Below are 27,064 nucleotides of genomic sequence, written 5' to 3'. Positions count from 1 at the left end.
TTTTATTCACTTATTTTAATCGACACATTAAAACAAATAGTGTTGTTATGTAAACATACATATCGCAATTTTAATTACAAAACAATTTTGACAAAACTTGAAAAAATAAAACTTATATTTACACCGTTATATTTATATGCGACAGTCTGATGACAGAGGATCATTTTTGCTTTCAAAACTGAAACTAGTCTCAGTTGCTTCAGTACAGTATTTCAGTTAGTCTTCGAGAAGCTGCAGTGTCAACAGTCTTCACTGTTATCGCTTCGTCAGAAAGAAAGAAAAAAGTGAACTTCATGAATGAATAAACAAGGGCACACTGCTGGAGCAATTATAATTTGTGGGTTTTGATAAAGTTGGTGGACTTTAGAATACCTCTTGGCCTAAATATTTTCTCGTTATGCCGACAAGTCACAAATATTGAACCACAATATTTAATATTTTTTAATATTTGACCTCATAAGGTCTGGGGACAGTCGCATTTGGAAATCAAAGCCATACAGGTGATCAGAGCTACGAATGCTTTAAAAAAAAAAAAAAAATCATCAGGTCATTAATACGACTTGGCTGCTAAGGCGTGTCACAATTCATTAAAGCACACAGCAACATGATGAACAAATGATATCATACAAGCACGATTTCAATAACATTACAGCCGTATTCATAACAGGTTCACGAGTGAAAGCTTGTTTGTTAGAAAGAACTTCAATTACCAACAACAAAGCTGCCCTAAAAAAAAATTAGCAAATTTAACATTCAAAAGAAAAAATAATAAAAAAAAATAAAAATAAAAAATAACTCAAACTTTTGTCTTCTCCCAAACAGTGTTTTTTTTTATTTTGGAAAAGCTGTGCGCTGTGATTGTTACTGGGGCTGGAAGGCCTGCTTTTCACGGCTTGAACATAAACATATTCAAGCATACACACTGTGAGGAAACTGTACGTGAAGAAAGGAGAAAAAAAAAAAGTTGCTAAAAAAAATGCCCTCCCACCCTCTAACAACGCGTCTTAACACAATCATATCAGCGACAGGAAAACTCGGTGAACACCGTGTCACCTTAAACTCGTCTTTTTATAGCACAAATAAATTACAAAGATATACAACAAATCAAACAAACACTGATTATACACAAAGGCAAAACATCAAAAAAATCAAAAGCAAAAAACGAAATGGCATCAATTATATTTCCATGCCATAGAAGAGCTATAATGCTGTGAGCTGAGCTGGAAGAAGAGGCCGTGTGAGGCTGTGTGTGTATAACAGTCTGCTGTATTCACAGCTCTCAGACCAGTTTGTTCCCGCCCACCTCGGGGTTTTCTCTGCTTTCTGTCGCGCTCATCTGCGACTTTAAAACTAAAGGCAGGATGGCAAAGATCTACAAAAACCCTTCAAAGTAAAAGCATCTCTGGTGGTCTTGGCTGAGCTGAGGTCACTGAGGTGAGGTGTAGGAATGTGCTGATACTTCCTGCCTGTCTGAAAGCTCCTACTGCAGACGCACATGATACGGCGCACTGTTGAAATATTAATTACTATTCTAATGATTGAGTTTACTCAACTAATCTACATCATTTAGGTTTTCCTTTCACTTCACAGGGTTCAAGTTTAAATCGCAGCTGCCCGCTCATGGACAGTGAGGCCATCAGTGATTGATCCAGGAGATTTCGCCTCGTTCCTCTGAGGTTTACCGACGCGAAGATCCCGCCGTGTAGGCCGAACTGAAGGGCACGAGCTGTGTTAAGCATCAGGGTTAAATGTAAAAGGACAAAGCAGACACACGTTGTTGTCTCCCAGTTGTCATTCTTCTTTCTTTAAGCAAAGATTTGCATTTGCTTGATTTTCTTTATTTAACAGGCAGACATTACTTTTTTTTTTTGCTGCCAATCACCAGCAGCATAGCGAGTGTTGGAGAGAGGCAAAGAACTGTTGCGAGCTCTGAGGTAGCAGGTGGTTTTTAGCTGAGGAGATTTGGTGGGAAAGGCATTCACCTCTGACGTCACCCCCACTGAAGAAATAAAACTCACAGCAGCATAACATGTATATATCCTATGTATAGAGATATATGTCTATATATGAATAAGAGATTATTGTTCCAAAGCAAAGAGAGATATTTTATATTTATGTTTCTGTTTCTGCTGGCTGCATACATGGACGTTTGAGGGGCTCAGTGCATTGTCACTTATCGCGAGCTACATTTTAGGATCGATTGAGCTGAAACGCCGTGTGACAATAAGGCGTTTGGTGTCTCACAAGGCCTCGATTTGTTTATATGAAGCACTGAAATATGGGAGAAAAAACTGCAGCTGATCGGTAGATGGATCTGAGGTGAGGCTGTTTGATTACACTTGGAGTGCTTGTACCTGTAGTGTAAGGGAGGTGCAGATCTCTCTGTCTTCCCAGCTATGAGTATTTAAACGCAGGCAGTACAGACAGTACAGAACCTCAGCCACGGCGTGTTAATGTACAGTAACACGCCGTTACTGTGTGTGCCCCTCTGAATCCTTCACCTTCCTCCCCCTCCTCTCTACATCTCCTTCTCTTTCTTGGCCTCCCGGGTGCTGCTCTTTAAGAAGTCGCTCCTGAGCAGGCGGCAGAAGAGGACGATGTTCATGGCCGTCATGATGGCCATGCCAACGCTGCCCAGCGTGTAGGCCAGGAGGGGCACCTTGTCCCTGTTGAGCACCAGCCACCGGGTCATCCAGGCCAGCGTGTTGATACGGAACACCACATACGTGCCCAGGTTGATCATGCTGTTGACGCGGTACAGCGTGCTCGCGGCCATGTTGGCCATGCGCAGGATCTGCCTGATGTGGAGGAACACTGAGTTTATCTCCACCAGCAAGGCAACCACGGCGAAGCCCACATAGCGGCATGACACCACAGCGAGGCCGAAACAGGTGATCACCTACAGAAGAAGACAAGGAGAGAAAACGGCACAGAGGAACATTACAGCAGGTGAAAAAACAAAAACACTATTATCTACTACTACTAGTACTACCATAACTACCACTAGGATTATAAATATTACTCTCTTCTCATCTGTGAGCGCATCACTTTTTCATTGTGACGCACTCACCAGCAGATTCATTTGATACTCATCTGCTCGTTAACACAAATATCTAATCAGCAAATCACCAGCAACTTAATGCATTTAGACACAATCAAGTGAGGTTCAACGCAACGCAAGCTTCAGAATGAGCATGAAAATGGGTCTCAGTGAGTTTGAATGTGGTATGGTTGTTGGTGCGAGACGGTCTGGTCTGAGTGCTTCGGAAACTGCTGATGTGCTGGGATTTTCCCACATGACCATCTCCCGGGCTGAAAAAGAGCAAATACGCAGTGCAGTTCTCTGTGTGTAGTGTTGATCCCAGAGGTCAGAGGAGAATGACAGGCTGTTCCGAGCTGATAGGAAGGCAACAGTAACCAGATATACAAATTTAAAATATTAATAATCTTAAATTTAAGATATTAAAACCAGAGGCCATCGTGCTTTTGAGGTTGTGGCACCCTTATTTTGGAACAGCCTTCCTGAGTCCATCAGGTCATCTGACTCTGTTATTTGTTTTAAATGACTCCTAAAAACACATTTTTATAGGTTAGCTTTAATCTTTTATTTGCATGTATGGAAGTGCCAGTGAGTGTAGAGAGCATATACATATCTTAAAAGCTTTTACGCTCGTCATCATTGAATAAGATTACAAGATAATGTTTAACCAGACACCATGTGCTTCATGGAATTTGATAACTGATATGATAGCACTGTAACTTAATCTAAAAAAAAAAGCAACAACAAAACCCTGAAGTGGCAATGTGCCAGATTTGAAACAGTCACTTTCGCTTATCTTCTCAGCCTATCAGGAGGAGGCGGATGTGTGAACATCTGAACTTCTGCCCTGAAAACGCGCCGCCACTTATGTCAGGATTTTACTTAACGACCACGTGAAGCACCGCCACTCCCACACAGTGCTTATGAAAGTCTGTGATGTAACTGACACAGACGCGCCACAAGGTGGCAGCATCATCATTCAAACAACTCAAACCCTGGAGGAGTCATACTGCAAAAATTATGGGATGTTGTGAAAGAAAGAAAACAAAAAGCTGCTGTGCAACATTTTCCCAGCAGCGGTGTCTCAGGTATAAAATCTGGATGACAGGAGAGCGTCTATACTCCGTTCGGCCAACTCTCCACAGGGGCCAGCAGCCGCGCACATTCATCAGGCTTCATTCACACTCAGACACTGCACCGCTTAAACTGGCTTGTTTATGCATTAGGAGTGGAAGCTGGAAATAAAGGCGGACTTAAGGAAAAGCAGAAAACAGCTGCTACAGGTCACGGGGTGCTGTGATGTGTGAAGTGACAAAATGACCTTTACAAATAGGGCTGGCTCTGTTGGAGAAACATGTTGTGTTTATGTGTTTCATGTGATGACTGTAATGTAGCAAAATGTCATGTGACGCGTTCCTGTAGATTAGGCAACAAGCCATGTGAGGGTCACACTATCCCCCGAGTTGCACATGTTATAATATAGCGGATCCATTAGTGCCAAGAGGTAAAGTTCAACGTCTTCTTCTTTGCTGGATGTGTTTCATTTCCTCCTAAACTCCTAAAAACTCCTAAAAGCAAGTGCACACTGTGACCGCAGCACAGAGGAGTTACCTCACTAGATTTCATTTGAACTGTAAAAGACTATTTTTGGATTCTACCTCACTCACTCACAACAAAACACACACTGAGTAATCACAGCACAAATCACACCATTTACCTGCCTTTAGCTCATAATGACAGTAATAACTAGGAACTGCATTTGACAACCAACCTATGCCTCATAATGTGAAAGGCATACAGCACCAAACATTAACACACAGGTGAGATCACACAGCCAGCAGTGGCCCGGTCACCCTTCTGTGACATTCCTCTGTGGCAGCACAGGTGCTGACTCCAAACCCCCCAAAATAACAAGGTGACATGTCATGTCATGACATTTTGTCAGAGGTGGCCAACAACATATGAATGGATTAAGCATCTTAGTAATTTGGTGACCCGTGTCCTGGGAAATAGGACTTTAATAACACACTGAAGTAATGTGAGATCAGAAATCCTTTATTTGGGGCAAAAACAAAAACTCTGTCACACTCAAGGACAGTGCGCTCCGTTTCCACTTCTCATATCCACACTGTGGCAGAAGCGATGGCAGACGGCCATGACGCAACTGAAAACCAAAAGGATGAATGAAAAGTCCAGATTGTTATCATTTAAACACACAACATGCACCAGAAAACACTCTCACGGGTGCCAACAGAGGACCGGACACCTGCGAATCATCACACACACACTCCAGTGAGCAAACCCACAATCTCACAGTAAATTCAAATCTAAGTGACAATAGCCAACTCAAAAACTGCAGCTCCTATGGAGGCCACACGAGGTTGGTTACTAAAGCAAGTCAATCCCCATGCCCGACTTTAAAGGCTGCTGCAAAAACCTGTTTGGCCTCCAAACAACTGTGAATGTGAGTGAAAGCCGTTGTTGCCTCCTTCACAAAACACAGAGTTTCCATGAATAGCTACCACATCAAACTGAGAGCTCTGAATCAACTCCTCTGGAGCTTTGATGAGGGCACTCACTGCCTTCAGTTTAATTCACTACAGTAAGAACAGCACAGTGGAGGGTCTTTTTTGACTGAAAAACACATCCAAGCTCTATCCCTGTTGCTAAACGCATCAATAACCCTTAGTGCCCTTCTCTGTCATCTCCCAAGCACTCAAGAAGAAGAGCAGTCTGCTTAACCTGTGTAATCACCCACATATCCACACGCCCCCCATAAGCAGCCAGACTACGGTTACAAAATCTAGCAGTGGTCTTTATCCAGGCTCATGGGTGAATAAACCACGTCAGAACACGGGTCCTTATACAATCCGGTGATAAGGTGACACAGATGGATTTAGTCTTTGTTCACTGTGTCATAAAACAAAAAAAACAACTACATTTACTACAACAACACCACCCGCCCCTCTCCATGGTTACTTAAAGAGAAAAATCACGTGTGTCCACTTTGGCGGTTCGCTCTTTTATTGGTGTTTGTTCATGTCCTTTCAGCCGTTAACCTAATCTTTATGTGAACACTGATAGGAGAGTGCCACGCAGGGCCAGAAAACATCTTCAGTAATACTTTTCAAGGCTGCTGAGAGTGGCTGGGTAATGGGTCGTAAAAAAAAAGAAAGAAAAAAATGTAAGAAAAAAGGGATGTGCACAAAAGTCCCGCAAAAAAAAAAAAAAGATCTGGATTTATTTATTCCAATGATATAATGGAGTGTGAGCACAGTGCATGTGACGCAGGTGTGCAAACACTCCACTTTCATGAGTTTTAACTTTGCTGTTTTGCAATAAACAGCTCTAAGAAAATCATTCTTATGGATTGGATTCCTCCAGCTCCCCTTGTGGCCGAGCAGCCACCAGATACCAGAAAGTAGCCAAAGCTGATCCTGGTGTCTCCTCTTCTGTTTGTCATTCCTAAGCAATGGTGGCCAACCCCGATTATCAGTTTTGTGGTCAGCACTCTGCACTTATAGAGGGACTCCCAGTAATCCCACTCCCCCTACACCACCGGTCTCTGCGTCTGTCGTGATGGAATTGATTCGGGATTAGCTGGATTTGCCACACTGAAGCACATCTTTCACACAGAGGAGCACAGGAACACCCACATATGACCCCCATCAGGTAACTGCACAACCCACAGCAAAATGGAATTAAAACAAACAAAACCCCATCATACCACATTTAGCTGTTAGAGTAAGATTTTTTTTTTAAAACACATTAGCATGAAAATATACTGGTTGAAAAGCTTGTTTTATATATGGGAGTAGTTAAAAAGTTAAAGGAAGCTTATCTGAGGAAGATTTTGTGCCATGATTGAGTTTTTTATGTCAAGAATGAACTTTAAGTTTAATTCTTTGAAAAACATGTTAATACTTCATCTGCAGGAGATGATTGCAACATATAAAAGAAAAGAAAAAAATCCAAAAAGGCTTTAAATTGACCGTGGGGAGCCACTTCACTAAAATCACCAAGCTCAAACATAAACTTGAAGTTTTTTAACTTGATTGAAAAATAGTCTCATACAACATGTCTATAATAAGTTAGTAATGAACCTATATTATACACACCTGTATGAAAACAAAGCAGCACGAGTGTTTGTTGCTGCATTCTTTTCCCTGTGGGCTCAATTAGCCGTACTGGAGACCCCAGTGAGGGACCATCACCTCTGCCCTATATCAGGGGGAAAACACTGGGCGCTGAGATAGTGAAGATGACAGAGGTTGTCACTAATCCCAAGTTTTCCCAAGCTTTAAAGGAAAGGGACCAACCCAAAAGTGGGGCAAAGTTCGCGTGATAGATGTGCAAAGACTTATATTTGTGCTGAAAATCGGTCCGTGCTGGCTGAACTGACTAGAAGTACCAGAGCGGATAAACCTGATGAAAGAGGAAGTTATTTCTTCCTTTTTCAGAAATCTTCAATCAAACATTGTTGCAAAGAGAGGTAACACCTGTAAAAAAAAAAAAAAAAATGGGACGAGAGTTAGTGAAAAGATTCCCGTGACAAACCAGTTCTTTCAGTACTTCGTACTGTGACTCAGTCGGAGAAGAATTTCAGGTTTCGGTGACGTGTCGTTTGCACAAACCGAACGCTGAATAATAACTAAAGAAGGCAGAGAGGTTATTAACAAGGGAGGTGCAACGCTGTGTTTGCAGTTTACGTGTGTGTGCATGTGTGGGAGATGTCACAGACATGGGAGACTGAGGAGGTGCTTCATCAATCAAACAAACCCGTCTGAGTACAGCACAGTACAGCTGTGCAACACAGTGTGCCATATAATAATAATCCTGATAAACGGATGTAGGTGCATGTTCTTTTATTGATTATTTACTGCTCTACACATATAATATATAAGCACATAAGATAGTCACAGCTCATAAAAAATCCGTTAATGGATAGGCCGAGTGTGTCTAAAGAAGAGGGCAGGAAATGCTTAAGTGAAGCTGATGGAGAGGAAACTACAAAGAAGCTCAATGTATAGGATGCTGGAAAATTGTTAGTAGGAACACCAGCAGTGGAGTGATGGGGAGATGGGACCATGGCATGCTAACAATCACGTGCACAATCCAAAGTTTGAAGGTTCACGCAGGCCTGTGTACAAGAATGAGGCATGGGGCCCATAACTGCTATCATGAGACCTGTGTTAACTCTGCTCAGCTGACAGCAGCACAACATCTGGTGAGTAACTGCACAAATATTTGTTCGTGCATCTCCGTGATCAGTTTAAATTGTGTGTATGGCTTTCATTTGTAGCCGGGCATGTGCCATTTCAAATACAGGCTATGGAGCATCAGAGCAGGGCTCAGTGATTGGTCAGTTTTGGTGAAGCTTGAGCTGTTTTCACACGTGCACAGCAGCTCTATGGAGTCCCAGCCTTTTTAACTACTACTTATTTTCCCTTCATATCACAAAGTCTACTGTTCTTTGGATAGTATGCAAAGATAATAATAGGTAATCCTGCAATAGGTAACTCCTGCACACATTACCCAGGTGGCACCCTTGCCTAAAAATCAGTAAATCACACACATTTCCAGGAGCGACAGCTGGGCTAAAGCGAGTGACCTCATCTTTGGACAACGTTTGGATTATCCCGACATCTCTGACGTTCCTGTGTGAAAACAGCTTTGGTCACTCGAGGTTTTCAGGCACTGGCTGTGCAGAGACAGGTAGTGGTTATTTCCAGTGGACTGCATGCCTCATCAATGACCTAACTTATGTCCGCAGTGGCCAAGGATTTGAGAAGAGCACTGATGATAGGATTTGCAGTTGTGCATGTTTTGGTCATCTGTAACCGTAAAACAAGACAGAGAAGAATCCTTAAAGTACCACAACACGGCTGTATCCATAATCCTCCATTAAAGACAGCATAGGCTCAACAGACCTTTTTGTTAATAAAGAGAATATAAACCTTTTTGGATGCAAAGATAAACATAGCTTCCAGATCTGAAGTATCTGCATTTTTTACTAAAGGCCAGCAGGGGGCGACTCATTGGAATCAGACCTTTGACCTACATCAACAATCATCCAGCTATTACTCGGAGTCCTTCACCAGCATTTCAGCCCCCACTGACACCTTTATCCAGTAACGCTGTAATCTTAATAACACACATGATGGAAAAGCTGGGACAATGTCTCACAAAGGATTCGTACTTGTATAAGATTTTTAGGAGATGCGCCTATAGTTCTAAGTTGCCTCGTTCTTCAGTTATTGTGTTCACGCCGCCCACCTGGACAGCCATCCGGTGGGTTACAGCAATACTCCAGCTGTCTTTCTTGGCTGTGGGGTAAAAAGACGATGAAGAGGAGCGTGCTTTAGGGTCAGTGTACCTTCAGTTTATCGTGACGGGTGTGCTACCTTACGAGCGTCCCCCTGCGTTTCAAAACAACAGTGAAAATGCTCAAATGTGTCACACCTCAGCTGTGTGTCACCATCCTGCAATCTTTGTTATGTGCATCACTACTGCGTTGCATTGTGTTATATTTATGCTGGTGTCCTCTTCACTGCTTGCAAAGTAAGATCATAAGATTTTAGTTGGTAAAATGCTTTAAAATCTTAACTAGCATGTTAGTTTGGAATATCAGACACAGACCATCACTGTGTTCACCTTAATGATAAATGATTGTTGCCTTTCTTAATGAGAGTTTGAAGCCAAAATTAGCTCTGAGATTGGAAAGACATTTCTGCCACTCAAGAAACCCACAATTTGTCAAGTTTGAACTATAGTTAGCGCGTGCACTGGTGAGCTGTTGCAGCTTCAAAGGAAAAAAATCCCGATGACTACAGTAGGACAGGTGAGACTAACGACATGGAAAGGAAATGGTTAACTGCATTTACTACAAAGATTCAATGTAAGGTTGTTCCTCTGCTTTGCTCTCACATGCTTTCACACCCAATCACACGCAAGAACCTCTGGTGTTCCCACAGTAACTAAATCTCGACAAGGTTTTCTGTCTATCTTTTTTTTAAAAATTATTATTAATTTTTTAAGCTTTCGTTTGAGGCTACGAGGTGTGGCACCGGTGGAGAACAAACACACAGTTGTTATGTGCCCCACCTCGCTTTTTCTGACGTGACCTGCAGCTTACCGACATCTACTCCTTCCTTTGTAAACCCACTGATAGATGAATGCCTCTACAAACAGCATTCCTGGTTGTTATGCCAACAAGAACAAGCGCCATTTCCCTTTTTCAAAGCCAGCCTCTTTGGGAAGCATGGCATGTGTGCTCTTTCCTGCTGTAGGCGGAAGCCACTGTAACAGAAAAGCCTCACTGACACTTAAGACTGATGCACCGTGATGGGCTTCACATTGTTCTGGCTGCTGTGCTCTCTATGGTTTTGTCTTAAAAACATTTTAAAATCCAAGAACCAATGATAACATTTCCCCCCCCCCCCCCCCCCCCCCCCAACTTCTCAGGCACTACAGATGAATCGGTAATTAATTCTTGTAAGAGAATTGTAAAGTGACAACAAAAAACTTGCCAATGTTTTTTGTTGTCACTTTACATTAGTAAGCACCAACTATGCAGGCACCCTAGGTGTAGACTTCAAAGAAATAAAACAGGAATGACTACTTGACCGATGCGTTTCCAGCAGTCTGTGACATTGTCTGAAAGACAGTGTACAAAATAACAAAACTATGTGACCCGGACCTCAGCAGACTTGCAAGCATGTAAGGTATGATCGAGGCATGGAGCCGTACCGGCCTTTACACTCTCTCACTTAACAAGGTCTCCGTCGGATGTTGGGGAACAAGGACATGAGAAGTGAGCTACTGCACCGAGGACATATCCACCCACCTGCTGTTTAAACCTTCTGTTTGCAAAGGGCAGCCAATCAGAAGAAAGTTAACTTAGCAGAGAAATTGAAAAACAAAGTTTATTTCAGACTGTGGCTGAACTGCGGAGCTGCACTGTGCATACTAGTTTACGTTTCAAGTTCACTTCATGACAGAAGTGACGTCCGCAAGCCACGCTTTGGGCCGGTACACGTGCCAAGTGTATGATCGTGACAGTTTTTACCTCCATTTTAGTGACATGTCAGTGCAGAAGCTCAGAGAGTCACAGATTATACACAGGGGATGTTGCAGCAGTTTGAAAAAGCATTAGAAAAACGTCTCTTCACCTACACCAGCGCTGATGCGGAGGTTTTCGTCAGCTCTCCCACTGGTATAAATGGTGCAAAGCTGTGGGAACATCACCAATGTGGCGTGCATGAATGCATTCTTATCCCGAATTGTGAATTATGCAAAGTTACTCTAGTAAGCCCCAAGCAAAACATATGAAACAGGAAATGAGCAGTAAAAAAGATAAACAGACAAAAACTAGCCACTATCTGGCGCTGGACCGGTAAAACATGTGAGGCCCGGTGGGATAAGATGCTACTGCAACAGGCATAACAAACAAAGTCAAAGACCTCTACAGCAGGCAGAAAGTTCTGTATAAACAAACAAGTACAAGGTCCAAAGCATCTCTGTCATCCAAGACAAGAAGCTGCAGTCACTGAAATTGTTGATTTATTTTCCTACTTTGCATTTGTTGCATCATGAGTATAAACTGTGCCTGTCTCAAAAACAACGGACAAGGAAATTCTTCAGACATACCATGAGGGTGGAGAAAAAAGAAAAAACCTCAACAAAAACCAGATATTATACTACCAGTGTGGAGAATCTCATTGGTATGTAGCCATGTGAGTGGGTGGTACAAGCTGCAGAGAGTAGGTGGACGAGTGGGGACGGGGGAGATGTTTGGCAGTCACACAAGGATGGAGGGGTGGAGAACAAGGCAGAGTGTGTGATATATGATGTATGGCTCCAGAACAGAAATGTGTGGAGAACGAGCGCACATTTGCAGAAGCCCACTCAGGAAGTTAGAGGTTTTCTGCTCCATGTTGCTCATGGGAGCCTGAGGTTCATGTGGAGACCAGATGTCTGCCCTCCTGTCTGGATATACACATAATCTGGGGACTTGCGGGGTTCCCCACCAAAAAAAATAAAAAAATTGACCAACATACACATGGATACACCATATTTCATGGCCAAAATAAATGTATGCCCACATTCCACTCTCTGCCATCTCATTGGCCTACTTTACTCTCAGCGTGTGGCATGATTTTGTTGTCTTTGAATTTCTCAGGCTGTCTCTGCTCACTCGGCTAACTTTCAGCAAAAACAAAAGCAGTCCCCACAGTTCATGGTTTGACACCGGAGATGCAGAGAGGTAACTGTTGTTCACATATTCAAAAAGGAGGAGTGGCAGAGCCAACAGACTGCAGATGGAAGAAATACGACTAGTAGCAAAGACAAAAACACGTCATATGCGCTTAAAAAACGGCTGATATTAAACTTCCAGTGGCAGAGGAGGCAAAGACTCAACAAATTTCTGCATGTGCATCAGGAAACATTTAAGTTCTGCGGTGGAGTCAGGGTTCCTTAGAATGAATACTGGAAGGAGTAGCTGATAAAGCTACAAATGTGCAGGTTAATCAGGTTTCAGAGTCGAATGATGCAGAGGATCTGCGGCAGGCAAGGCATTCCAATAAAACTTGTGTCCCGACACCAGTGACAGCCAAATAAAATATGTTCAAGCCTCTAAATGTGGCATTCCCCACTGGGTATTTGAGACAGCTGAGCACTCCTCCCACAAATATCTGTTTTCATTCCTGGTAAACTGACACAAGGTCCATTAATATCTGATGTTTGCACATCATGAAGCAAGAAGGATTGAGACTATCCCAGACTGAATTTGAAAACCTGGCTAAAAGGATTTTTGCGGAACACCGATAGAAGAACAAGAGCAACTATCTAGGTGTAGATTTGGCCAATTCTTTGGTTTGTTTACTTCAACATAATCAGGGCATTAGTCACTTTAACCAAAGATAAGGCTGATGCAGCTCTCTGACCTATATTTAGGAGTTCACTGGGTCAGTTCTACTCATGAAATCTATTGGAAAGGTGTGCTTTAAAGCAAAAAGAACCCAGCTGCACTTTGTTTACAGCACTATAATAACACAATAATAGTGTTGCAATAATTTAGAACTAGGTAACCATGTAAAACTATTTAATTACATATATCTTACTTTTACATATAAAGGTAAAAGTAAGAAACAGCCTAGTATTAACAATGTTTTTTTAGCCAAGTAATGTATAGGGTTATCATAACAGATTAAACTGAATGTAAGAAACTAACAGTTTTATTATATTTTCTGGTTATTACACAAAAATTAATACAAATTTTTCCAGGTACTAAACTATGGCAGATATGTGCCCTAGTACTAATGACTGACAACAACATAAAATATGTTCAAGCCAATAAACAAAGGACAATTTTTAGGATATATGGTTGACTTAATTTCAGCATTACACATCGTTATCATTACATCATTATACTAAAAATATTTAGTTCCAAATAGTGCTCAGAAAGTACCTCTTTTGTTTGCAAGTCATTATATTGCAATACTACTATTGCCAACTGGTTTTACCTCATAGGTATTGTTACATTAGAATCTACATTATTACCCCTAGTTAGTTTAACATTACCCAGCAGGGTTATTACTTGGTTTTACCTTGTAATTAAATGGTAAAAGCTATTACATAGTTATGTTTTAATTTAATTGTTTCCCCCAAAATTACTGAGTTGTTGTAATAAATTATTGGTGAACCTGTTTTAGAAGAAATGTGACAGATGATTAATAGTTCCATATTTCGCTGTATGTGTGATCTGGGCTTTTTATTGCAATATTGGAAATAACAGAGCAGCTGAGAAGTTAATGACTTCCTCATTAACAATCCTATAATTCTGCATTTGTGTGTAAAACACCAACTTGAGCGTTAGAAGTATTACATGGGACTATTGTGAGTATACATGATGAGGAGGAAAAATAGTAGAATCATCATCATCATCAATACTATACTTAGATTTGGGTTTTTAAAGGGCTACAGCAGACAGGAAGCAGTCAGTTAACCTGTGAAGCCCTGATCTGCTTCAGAGAAGTGTCTGCTATGGTACGGCTCACTGAAGATAACTAAATTTTGCCTAATGAGAGAGGGATGACAGACATTTATGAAAGAAAACATGCTGCAAAACGTAAAATCCCCTGTGAAGGAGCTGTGAGCCTATCTGTGCTTCTACTGTGTATCATCATTAAAACCTCAAATGAGAACATTCAATATATACTGTTACTCACATGCTTTCAGACTTCATGGAAAAAAAAAAGTCTGTCCTACTGCGTTTGGCTGGCGTCCTTCTTCTTTTTAATTATGTGCTCACAGTTTCCGAGAGTCATGAGTAAATATGGTTGAAACATACTCATCGTAGGGGTGGGTGTTTTCTTTAAGCGATCACTTTGGTACAGTTTAGCTCAAACAAAGGCAAAAAAATTGACATTATTTAACTATGCCCTACTCTAGAAAGCTCTGCACAATATTTTTATCACACATTAAACATACCATTGTAGGTACATATCGTTGACCCTTAGAAGAAGCCACCCGACTCCTGTCAGAGTGATCAGGCCTTCCTGTTTTGCAAAGGAAGCTTGAGTTTACAGCAGACAGGATCTCATCAGGCCCAAGTGAGTGTGGCAGGGCCCACATTTTTCTGAGACAGAAATAAGAAGCTGTATTCTGCATAGCAGTCAATAAGGAGGGGAAAAAAAAAACAAACAAAAAAACTTTCCATGGAGAGTTTGACTTTATTATTTCTCCTGGACCGCGAGAACAGATCAGCAAAACTGCACTGAAGTTAGTGTGCACTTCACATTTACAAGACCTAGCAACAGGTGTGACCACAACTGACGTTCAAAATGTATTTTTACACGCGTTTCCACCTGTACAGTCAACAATATTTAGTCAGAGGGTTTGTTTTGCCCATGTTATTTTATGGCCTACATCAATCAGCAGTCAACATATAAGAAAAAACTTTTTTTTTTTTTTTTTTTTTTTTAAACACATGTTCAAAACTTTCTCTAAAGACACACCCTCCCATATTTTCCAATAACTTGTGGAAAATATGGGAGGGTGTGTCTTCCAGTCACACAATTGCTCTACATGCAGCATGGCATATGCACATTTTAGTTTGCATGTGTCACTGCTCAGGCAAAGCCAGATTGTACACTAGGTCTGCAGCAATGGGGAGATGACATGCAGGGGGAATATGAATCAGCTGGCTGCCCATATGAGCTAAAGATTAACTAGAGAGCAGCCTTCTGTTCTAGGACCGCATGGCCAGCTGGTCTTACTATGTTCAGGTCTTAGCACACTGGGAAAACTCCTTGGACTTGGACTTCAGGTGACTGGTATGTGAACACCTGACACAGTAACCTTCTGTATACCATATGCATTTGAAAGAAACAAGGAAAAGAGCAACAAAAGTAGAAAAGAAATGAGTCAAGATGATGTCAATATTGCGAAAGAGTTGAGGGAGGATTGCTTAACGCTGAAATGAAGCAGTGGACGTCACAGAAAAGGATGAATGGTACAGTCGGGAAACGAAGGGTGTAAAGAGATTTAGTTTGCTGAGAAGCACAGAGAGCTGTGTGAATGGCCTCCCACGCTCTAATGACAATCCGAAGCCAGCTGGCCTGGCCAAAGCACCCATTCACTAGACCTCCAGGAAGTGAAAGAGAAAAAGACGAGACTTTTCCAGAAAAAAGGGAAAACAAATATCTCCTCCCAGTTAGTCCTTTGTCACCTACAGACAAGTGATGCTGGAGCTGTTTCCCACTAATAATCCAAAACATTTGAGAATTTCTAGCAAAGCTCATTTCTAGCTCCATCTTGACACTGTTTTACTCCACAAGAGTATCTTTGCATAATAATCCATCTTTACCTTACACCTGCCCTCCTTATATGACAGCTTTCTTCCGATTGGCTGCCCCTCGGAAACAGCAGCTTTGAACTGCAGGTTGGTGAGGTGGTAAGGACAGTGATGTCTGAGTTGAATAAGAACTAAAAACCAATTTTGCCAAAGTTTTATTAGCAAAATAATGCTTGAAAATAATACTTGAAGTGTTACCCGGCACCTATAAAGCCAGACAAAGATGCACGCTGAGAATCCCCAGAAAAATCAATCAATAGCAGCCCTCCATTCCAACATTTCCAATGTTTGTTATCTTAGTTGTATGCAGTGAAGTTATCTCTCAAAACTATGTCCACAAACATATTTAGTGAACGGTTTCTGATACCTAAACACCAAATAATGTATTATTTTGCCCCAAATCCTGGTCCAGCAAAACTATTGGATATGAGCACAGCCATAAAGATGGTGTTGCTGGGAACTTTTCCTTTTTAAGGCTGTGCAGACTGAGATTGACCAGTGGTTTCTTGTAAACCTTCCAAAGTTTAATTAAATGCAAATTTGCTAGATGCAAGTATTTCTCCAAGTGCAAGTGTTTGCATCATTACTAATAATTCAAAGAACACACATGGTTTGACATTGGCAAGTTAGAAAAAAAAAGAGATTAATAAAGTTAATCTAGAGGTTTTGAAATTGGAGCTCTAGATTAACTGGAACGGCAAAAATTTGAAATTTTAGGAAACACACACAAAAAAAATTCCACTCTAGCCACTCAGTACAAACAGAATTCCTCCTGCCAGGTCAAGTGCTCAGTGACCACTTTGATAACGACAGTGTCCTTCCAGCAACCCACAAAGAAAATCTCAAATATTTGTTGTATTATTTGCTTCTGCACACTTTCTGTAATCGATCGGACATTCTGGTGCTGTTTCAGGGAAAACGTTTGAATCCATCAACTCTTCTGAGCAGACTTTTGTTGTGGCATCATGTAAAATAACTAATAATTCAGAACTGAAGAAGTTTTCTTAATTAAAACAAATGAGGGATTGGATTAACTACCGAAGATGGAGAAGAAAAGTTTGACTGAAACGTGAGGTGGAAAATACAATAACAACGCGAACACTACTGACCAGCCGTCAGCTACAGTATCAAGTGATGGGATTGGTTGAAACGGGGCCTTAACATGGCTGTCAAGCTGTGTGGCAGAACAAAGGAAGCGCACTAACAAAGGGGACCATATTTATCTTCATGTGCTCTCAGTGTCACCTCACACCGGAGACTGTTTTTCCTTTGCTCAGCTTCACTCTCAAAAACCCACCAAAACCAGCATGCTGGCCTGGATGCATGTCGGGCATTGTCCTAAAACAACACTTGATTCAGGCGGATTCATTGCTCTTTGGCGATTGGTTAAGGGAAGGAAAAAAAACAAACAAAACAAATCCTCACAGAAGAGTGGAGACAATACCAGATTGATGATGCATGTCAGATATCAGAGAAATGATGTGTATAAGGAACTCCGATATACTATCTTGGAACCATAAGGGATGAGCCAAAAATATTCCTTTATCTTTCTAGCGATAGCATTTATTTATAGCATTTCCAAAATACAAAGAGTTGTTTTTTTAACGCATGCTTTACATCTACAAATATGCAACTGGAAGATCAGCGTGATAATTGTCCGGTGACCTGCTTTTTAAAGTCTGCAGAAAAATACTTCCACGCTGTTTATTAACACCCAAACAGAGGCTTAAATCGTGACTGCTGCACAGTACAAATCTGCTCCAGCCCTGGCAGCGACCCGCACCTGATAAAAATTTCAACAAAGCTCTTGCCAGTAATACACTTACACTAACAAGAGAAAGAGCTTGGCAACAGAAAGCAATACACAACACCTGCATGGTCCTGGATGTAGGTCATGCAGTCAGAAGCGGGGAGAGAAAATAATCAGTGAGGATGTTTTGGGGGTTTTTTCTCCCTATATTGCCACTTCAGCTCCTTTCCCTCTTTAGAGCAAAGCCGGAGGAAGGGTCAGATCATCTGACCTCCACTTCCCCTCAGGAAAATATGCCAGCATGCTGGGGGTCAACATGCCCCTAAGATGCGCGGCTTTCACAGGAATGTGATGGAAACAAATGAGTGGTTGAACAGTGAGTGTGAGGGGGGAAGTCAGGAAGACTTCAAAGTTCACAAAAAAGCAGGTTGAAGTGAAGTGAAGTGGAGGGAGGCTGTCGCACTGGTACGATCATCTCTTTAGTCCTCGCTCTATGTTACTTGACAAGAAAGACCGGTATTTTGTCTTTCTCGCAGGTGCACCAGTACTCTGAGCTGAGATCACTCTGGGAGACTGGAAGAGGCCTCTCTTATAACTTGAAACAACTTTAGCCAAGATATGACATCATTTCTCTTTTATTTTTATTTTTGAACACATACCACGATGTGATGAAAGAGCAGCTCCCAGGACTGGCTCAGCTTCTGGCTCCTCAACATGTCAAAGAAGTCATAGATGAAGTAACCTGTGGGCACAGAGAGCATTTCGTTAATCACTCGATCAATCAAGCCAAGCGCACCAGACTCGAGCTCATCCAAGCGTGTCTGCTTCCGTGACGGCAGCGAAGGCAACCAAGATGCCTCTTAGAGAGAGCCTATTCATATCCTCCACTGCTATGCGCTCCTTCCCGCTACTAGCCGTATCCATGGTGACGGCTTTTTAAAATGCTGCAAACATAATGAAGGCTTGAGGATGGGGACGGATGGGGTGTGAGGGCGCGCGGGGCATTCGTCGAGGCTGGATTTAACTCCATTATGTTGGAAATTTGACACCAGGACCCTTCTGTCAAGCTTGGGTTCCACTCGCCATAAACAAATTAGCGCCCACCACAGATTAAATAATCCATGCAGACTGACATCAAGCTTTTAATTTATGCGTTTCTATTATCTGATCACCAGTGTAGTCTTTTAGACACCAGCTTTTTCAGCTGCAAAGGTTATTTTCAGTCAAAGTCGTGACCTGCCAACTGGAACAGATGACTTGCTGTGTTTTCATAATGATTCATTCAGTATTGTCTGACACGCAGGTGTGAAAAAGAGGAGTGACAAAAAAAGAGAACAAAAACAAAAAAGAAAGAGGGTGTGTGTGTTTTTTTTTTTGTTTGTTTGTTTTTTTTTAAATGATGGGCACAGCTCCAGTGTAAAGCTGACACAGAACAATCACCAAAGCTCAGAGAGGCAGAGAAGATCAGTTTCTACTGGATTCTTCCAAATGAGTTTGATTGTCATGCTTACATTGGCGGGACATTCCTTACTTAAGAAGGGGCAGTCAAACGGTGTGATTTTAGGGCCGATACGTGACTTCAGTGACTTTGTTGAAAGACTTAATAAGTACGCAAAACCTGATAGAAACACCTGGCTTAGTCTGACAGAGCCTGTAAACATGGACTGATAGAGGCAATGTAAACATCAAAGTGCTGCATTGAGGTACTTTTTCTCCATTTTACTGTAAGTGTGAAACACCACAGGTAAACTGCAACACAGAAATAAAAGCATCGAGAGAAGAACGACAAGGACAACCAGGTTTGCAGCAGAAAATGCTACACAGTATTACATTACAGATGGGATTACACCATCTGTATTGCCAATGAGAGCTACATGCATCCTATGGTGGAGTTACTAATACATGAATAAAGGGTGGGGCAGTGGCTCCCTCAACCTCCAGGACCCTTTTTATTGAGTACTCATGTAGAGTTAAACTTCATTTTCATCTCAGCTACACCTGTAAAGTTCAGTTTATATCCCACCTGAATGGCTCATGCAGAAACACAATGCTTGACCCAAATATAACAGATTTTATCAGAGAGAAACTGAACATGAAGCTTTGGAGCTGCCAAGACAAAGTTGTGACCTTACAGTGGCTTGCAAAAGTATTCGGCCCCCTTGAACTTTCCCACATTTTGTCACATTACAGCCACAAACATGAATCAATTTTGTTGGAATTCCACGTGAAAGACCAATACAAAGTGGTGTACACGTGAGAAGTGGAATGAAAATCATACATGATTCCAAACATTTTTTACAAATAAATAACTGCAAAGTGGGGTGTGCGTAATTATTCAGCCCCCTGAGTCAATCCTTTGTAGAATCACCTTTTGCTGCAATTACAGCTGCCAGTCTTTTAGGGTATGTCTCTACCAGCTTTGCACATCTAGCGACTGAAATCCTTGCCCATTCTTCTTTGCAAAACAGCTCCAGCTCAGTCAGATTAGATGGACAGCGTTTGTGAACAGCAGTTTTCAGATCTTGCCACAGATTCTCGATTGGATTTAGATCTGGACTTTGACTGGGCCATTCTAACACATGGATATGTTTTGTTTTAAACCATTCCATTGTTGCCCTGGCTTTATGTTTAGGGTCGTTGTCCTGCTGGAAGGTGAACCTCCGCCCCAGTCTCAAGTCTTTTGCAGACTCCAAGAGGTTTTCTTCCAAGATTGCCCTGTATTTGGCTCCATCCATCTTCCCATCAACTCTGACCAGCTTCCCTGTCCCTGCTGAAGAGAAGCACCCCCAGAGCATGATGCTTCCACCACCATATTTGACAGTGGGGATGGTGTGTTCAGAGTGATGTGCAGTGTTAGTTTTCCGCCACACATAGCGTTTTGCATTTTGGTCTCATCTGACCAGAGCACCTTCTTCCACATGTTTGCTGTGTCCCCCACATGGCTTGTGACAAACTGCAAACGGGACTTCTTATGGTTTTCTGTTAACAATGGCTTTCTTCTTGCCACTCTTCCATAAAGGCCAACTTTGTGCAGTGCACGACTAATAGTTGTCCTATGGACAGATTCCCCCACCTGAGCTGTAGATCTCTGCAGCTCGTCCAGAGTCACTATGGGCCTCTTGGCTGCATTTCTGATCAGCGCTCTCCTTGTTCGGCTTGTGAGTTTAGGTGGACGGCCTTGTCGTGGTAGGTTTACAGTTGTGCCATACTCCTTTCATTTCTGAATGATCGCTTGAACAGTGCTCCGTGGGATGTTCAAGGCTTGGGAAATCTTTTTGTAGCCTAAGCCTGCTTTAAATTTCTCAATAACTTTATCCCTGACCTGTCTGGTGTCTAAATCCAATTGAGAATCTGTGGCAAGATCTGAAAACTGCTGTTCACAAACGCTGTCCATCTAATCTGACTGAGCTCGAGCTGTTTTGCAAAGAAGAATGGGCAAGAATTTCAGTCGCTAGATGTGCAAAGCTGGTAGAGACATACCCTAAATGACTGGCAGCTGTAATTGCAGCAAAAGGTGGTTCTGCAAAGTATTGACTCAGGGGGCTGAATAATTACGCACACCCCACTTTTCAGTTATTTATTTGTAAAAAATGTTTGGAATCATGTATGATTTTCATTCCACTTCTCACGTGTACACCACTTTGTATTGGTCTTTCACGTGGAATTCCAATAAAATTGATTCATGTTTGTGGCTGTAATGTGACAAAATGTGGAAAAGTCCAAGGGGGCCGAATACTTTTGCAAGCCACTGTAAATCAGTACAAATGTTGCAGAAGGACCAGAGCTGTCCTGTAAGAAAACCCACCAAAACTGAACACTTGAAGTTGTTCTAGGCACGGGAATGAGCTGGAGTACTTGAACGGCAAGTATAAAAGATTGACGCAACAATTTCTCCATCTGAAACTCACATTTTTGGTCATTCTCTCAAAATGCCAACTTACTGACTTCTGAGAAATTAACCCGACATTTGGAGTTATTAACTCAAAGTTACAACTTTGCTCTGTTTTGGAAAAATGTTTTTCTTTTCCAGTGGCAGAAAAACACCTTCACAGATGGGTGAAGCCTTAAACCTCCATCCTCTTAACTCCTAATGAGAGAGCTGCACATGGGCTGCATTCAGATTTGTGATCATACAGAGGTTTATGGGAAAACTCCACAATATCCTGACCTCTATAAACATTTTCCTGAGCAGTTCATGGGCTCAGGTCAGACCCAATAAAACATCAAGTCCATTTTATAACTTGTGCTCATTTTAAGTGTCTGAGTGGAGGATCATCCAGGCTCATTGGCTAATAACTCACAATGCAGCACTTACAGTCAGTAAGACCCGCCCCTTATTAGTCATGGTTTCAAAACACCAACATGGCAATACTCAGCGAGGTTTCATAACAGAACGTCACAAATGAATGGGTGAAGTCATAGAAGCTACAGCCATCTTTTATACTGTACTTGCGCACATGTGCTCACAAACTTTCAAACAACAGGGAATAATAGCATTTTTTTTTTAAGTAAAAGTATACACAAAAAATCTCCCAATTTAAACTAAGTCTGACAGGCGGTTGGAAGGAGATGCACAACAATACTTAAAAAGTAAAATAAAATATATATGGCATGAATCTTATTATGCTTATCACTGTATAATAAGAAAGCAGGATATTGTGTTAAATTTTTATCTCAGAGACAGCTTTATGTACTGGACAAAAGTGGGGAACCACTGATGTCATGTTACTGTGAGGTCTGCAGCATAGTAACACAGCGAGGAACAGTGCACAAATCTGCTGCCCTAAAGTCTCTGAAAACCTGCTGAGGGCCCAGAATCACTCCACATTTCTGCCTTTCTGTGGTATCTGATGTGGACAGCTTGCACACATCAAGTGACTTTCTTTGCACAGTTGCCGTCTTGGTCAAGTCACATGACTGTAACAGGGGTTACACCCGGTGCTTGGGACCGATGATAATGCCCCTCATTGATCTTCAGATACCAACACTGCTCCTCGTTTTCCTCCCCTCCAAAGCAGCGTTTCCTGAAGGAATGTCAAATATCCCGGGAATCCTCTGTTAGCCCTCGCTGGCCCGGCACAGATCCAATAAATGTGCGGAGTTAAGAGGGCTCACGTGCCAAAGGCTGCTCCTGAATACTCAAAGCATTAATGAGGAAAAAGTAAAAACAGAGCAAAGTTGCTATTTTAAGAAATCGGGGTAGCAAGAGCACCTTGGTTTGAAAGATCTTAATGAAATCCGGGAAAATCGAATTTATGCAAGTTTCTAATCTGGTTTAGAGAGCTGATGGTAAAATTCAATGTAGCCTACTTGAGACACAGTATGTGAACTTCAGCCGAGCTTAATTGATTCAGTCAAACACAGTTTTAGGTTTAAACACATCCTGGTAGCTGCTAGGATGATATCGATTAACTTAACGGTAAAAAAGAGAGAGGCTTTAAATTTAAAGCATGTTAAACCTGTGGTTTAGCTTATTCACTATTTCAACGCTCTAGAGTGTAAAAATGCTCATTTTGATGTCCACACCATTCTGATTTGGTCCGGTGGGATTCAGATTATCTGATAATATAAACTTTATTTATCCCAAAAACTGAGAAATATCTCAAGTTTACAAATTAGCCTAAATAAAGTGGAATATATATGTGCAGCAGGTAAACAAACATTACAGAGAAATCCCTCACGTGGGGGATAAAAGTGAAAAAAATAAAAATAAAAAGTAAATTTTTTTATAAACTCAATAACTGCTGTTGAAAATGTTACGAATATATTTTTCCAGATAAAGTAAAGTGGACTTGCCTTTTTTGAGCAATCTTAGAGTCAAACCGTGCACGTTCGAAAAGTTGACTTTAGACCTTTTTAATCATTTGCTAACAGAACTGTAGCAATACAAACAATACTATTTGTTTCAGTCACATTTCCAGCATGGACTATTTACACTCCTCACTGGTTACCCAGTTCTCACCTATGACCCTCAAAAATCATGTTTAAAAAAAAAAAAATGGTGGCTCACGATCTAGAGCAGCTTGTCCATCTGGTTTGAAAACACGTGTGGATCCAGCTTGCAGTGTAAAAAGTTTTTTTTTTATATATATATATATATATATATATATATATATATATATATATATATATATATATATATATATATATATATATATATATATATATATAAAACACATTCATTTACCTTGGACTAAACTGGGAGAGGGCAGAACATTAACTAATTTAACAAATCTGTTAGATGAGTCAGGTGAATTAACCAGCGTAACAAAGACCTGCTTGTCAGGTTATCTGGTGATTCTGAAGTGGCTGCTGGAGTGGCGGTAAATGGTTATCTGCTTCTCAGTCTGTTAAGAAAAACGATGACTGGGTGTGCCGGCGAGAGACATGTGTGCAGAGGGTTAAAGTAATAAATCAGCACTGGATGAAGGTTACATGTCTGAACCTATGGGTGATAGTGCTATTAAAAAAAAGGGGGTAAAAAGGTAAACCTGCACAGCTCGTGCAGCAGCTGCACCTGTTACTGGACCTCTGGGGCAACATGTAACATATGTGTGGCATTACAGTTATTTTGTTTGAAGCTCTGAAGAAGTTTGACTTACTCATAACCACAAGCATAAAAAAAAAAATCAGTAGTGGTTTAATTCTGTAGCAAAACAACAGCTGTTTCCTAAGATGGAGATATGGCCAAACTGGAAACTTTTGAAAATTTTAAAACTCAAGTGGTTCAAACTGATGTCTCCAGAGGCTGAACATGCACATTTTGACACTCCTATCCACATCTGCTGCACTAAGGGATCAATTAAATAAAAACAAAAAAAAATTGCATATAAAAGTACATAAAAGAACTGAATTAAATAGACAAAATGAAGAAAACAAATATCTAAATAATAAAAAATGAAAATGTAACTAAAATATCGAATCATGATTAGTTTTATTTAAAAGAAATAAAGAACAGTAAGCCAAGCTCTGTTAAAGCACTTTTTTTTTAATTTGCTGAGATGAAATTCAATTAAAAAGGTGTCCAATTGGTTAATCTAATATAGATAACTGCCAAGCTATGGCTCGGATTTGCCCGTTAAAATAAAAGGTTTTACATAAACGACATAAGCCCTTTAGTCTGGAGCTACTTTGGCGCCATCCAGGAATTAGTTTTCACACTTCCCCTCAGGATGGTTGCACTCAGTAAAACCGTACACATAGTCATCTCGTAGTTGTGACGCTAAGTAGGAGACTACTCACCGATTGAGAAAGACACCAAGACATGAGAAAACACGGAATGAGTCTCTATGAGATCCTCAGCCATCTGCGGGTGCAGGAAAAAGCTGGAAAAAACGGATTGACAGCGGTTCAGATAAAGCTTTTCCAAATGCCTGGGTCAGTAAGTGCGCTTCTTTTAACACATGGGGTTGTAGGGATAACCAGAATAAACCGTAAACTATGTCAACAGTGACCAAAAAATCAAACAGCATTAAAAATAAAATCAAATACAGCCGTGTTTAAAACCACATTATGGACCCATCCCCGCGCATCCATCTATGCGCACAACCGAACCAAAAGCAAATCCCAACATTTTCCTTTCCTCCAAGCAGATCCACACTGAATTAAAAACTTCTTAACTTCTTACCAAAGCACTGCCCACGTCGCGGTGATCATACTGTGCACACACGACGTGGAGATGTTTCTCCATTTCCAAACGTTCCTGCAGGCAGACTCGGGTGTGGGGAGTTTTCCGACCCCGCTGTTCACGAACTTGAAAAAGCCCACAGAACCCCCGATCGTCAAAATCACTGACCCCAACTCCATCGCGAAAACGTTTGGTCCACGAGGTGAAGACTTCAAAAGCCACAAGTGCCTCCCCCCTCAGTCTCCACAAAGTGAGCGCTGATATATACGGTGGTGGTCGTGGTGCTACTGCTGCTGCTGGCGACCGTGGCCCAGACAAACACACGACAGCGGGCTTACTTGTTTGCGACGACCCAGACAGTCACTTTAACACACCGGAGAGCCCCCGATCAGCTCACGTCACCAGGCGCTCCGTTAGAGTCGTGAAACGCACGGCTTGGCGCTTATTGTCCACAGAGAGAAGGCGTGGACGCGTCTGGTGAATGATTTCCCGCTGACATGGACTGAACGTGAAGTGATTTCTCTCTTTTTTTCCTTTCTTCTCCCTCTCCCTATAATAAACCCGTAAAGAACAGGCCCGCGATCACAGGTAGAACCGGTAGGTGTGAATGGAGGCTGTAGGAGTGATGCCCTGTTTCCAGTTGTGAAACCGCCCTGTTGTAAAACCTCATCCGTGCTTGTGTAACTTTTTGACATCAACACACACCAAACAGCAGCTTCTCCCCGCCCTACTATGAAGGGGCGCGGCCAAGCGCGTCTTCACGTGTTGTGTTGAGTTCACGTGCTGTCCGAAAAGCCTCTGATAACTTCTCTCGTAACATTTACGGGCTTCATAACGACTATAAACATTGTAGGTCTGTGTACTTTAGACTTTGCTGCTCTGAGAGGCTCTGCAGGACAGTGTTTCAGCGAATACAACACTGGCTGTTTTACGCACTGTTATACTCTCATTTACAATTTATAACTTTATAAAAACAAAGAAAGATCTTATTATTTATTTGGCTGTTTCCTTTGATGGTTGTCACAGTCAATAATCTGCCTCCATCCTACCTAGCATCATCATGCATGTTCGCCTTCACCACATTCATGAACCAGCTCCTGATTTTTGATATTCTTTTTGTCCACCACTCCTCCGCTGCGCATCTCCAACCCATCTCAGTCTTGCGTCTCTACCTTTGTCTCCAAACTGCTCCACCTGAGCTGTCCCTCTTTAGTAATCATTTCTCATCCTGTCCATCCTCCTCAATCTTAACACCTTCAGCTTGGCCTCTGGTCTTTGTCTTCAAACTGTGCATCAGAGCATGCTTCACTATTATCTTAGAAACCTTTCCATTCACTCCTGATGTTATCTTTCTGTAGCAATTCACCCATGACACTTGTCTCCACCCACTCCACCCTGCCTGCTCTATCTTCTCACCGCTCTTGTGCACTGTCTGTTGCTTCGGATGGTTGACTCCAGGTATTTAAACTACTCCCTGCAGCTTCACTGCTACACCTGTCCGCATCACACGGATGTATTCTGTCCTCCTTCCACTTACTTTCTTTCCACTTATCTCCACAGCATGCCTCCACCTCTCCAGACTCTCTTCCAAGCAGATCCCTGATGTAGTCCCACCCCCACTTTTAACCCATCTGTCACTCCGACCACACACCTTCCCACTGTCTTACTGCCCTAGACCACCCTCACATACTTCTCTGCCGCTCCAAACCTCCTCATGCAGTACCACAGCTCCTCCCTTGGCACCCTGTCACATGCTTTCTCATATCAACAAAGGCAAAGTGAAGCTCC

The 27,064-nt window shown here is 41.8% G+C and overlaps 1 protein-coding gene across 1 annotated transcript; it reads right to left on the bottom strand.

Annotated features, from left to right (window-relative positions):
* On the bottom strand, window positions 1-25,884 carry tlcd2 (TLC domain containing 2). The gene is made up of 4 exons (XM_063494284.1): window positions 25,277-25,884; window positions 24,892-24,974; window positions 18,309-18,391; window positions 1-2,899 (listed from the first exon to the last, which is right to left on the bottom strand). Exons 1-4 carry the CDS (start codon window positions 25,453-25,455, stop codon window positions 2,519-2,521), a joined length of 726 nt encoding a protein of 241 aa, XP_063350354.1. The 5' UTR covers window positions 25,456-25,884; the 3' UTR covers window positions 1-2,518.
* Window positions 25,885-27,064: the final 1,180 nt, after the last annotated feature.

The sequence above is a fragment of the Pelmatolapia mariae genome, linkage group LG14, assembly GCF_036321145.2.
Source record: "Pelmatolapia mariae isolate MD_Pm_ZW linkage group LG14, Pm_UMD_F_2, whole genome shotgun sequence".
NCBI lineage: Eukaryota > Metazoa > Chordata > Actinopteri > Cichliformes > Cichlidae > Pelmatolapia > Pelmatolapia mariae.
Note: the sequence above shows the minus strand (reverse complement) of the source record. Positions and strands in the feature narration are given on the sequence as shown.

Coding starts and splice junctions, on each gene's coding strand:
- tlcd2 (XM_063494284.1), bottom strand. CDS start 25,455: ATGGAGTTGGGGTCAGTGATTTTGACGATCGGGGGTTCTGTGGGCTTT. Junction 24,975..25,276: donor GCGACGTGGGCAGTGCTTTG/GTAAGAAGTTAA, acceptor CGTTTTTTCCAG/CTTTTTCCTGCACCCGCAGA. Junction 18,392..24,891: donor CTTGGTGTCTTTCTCAATCG/GTGAGTAGTCTC, acceptor CTGTGCCCACAG/GTTACTTCATCTATGACTTC.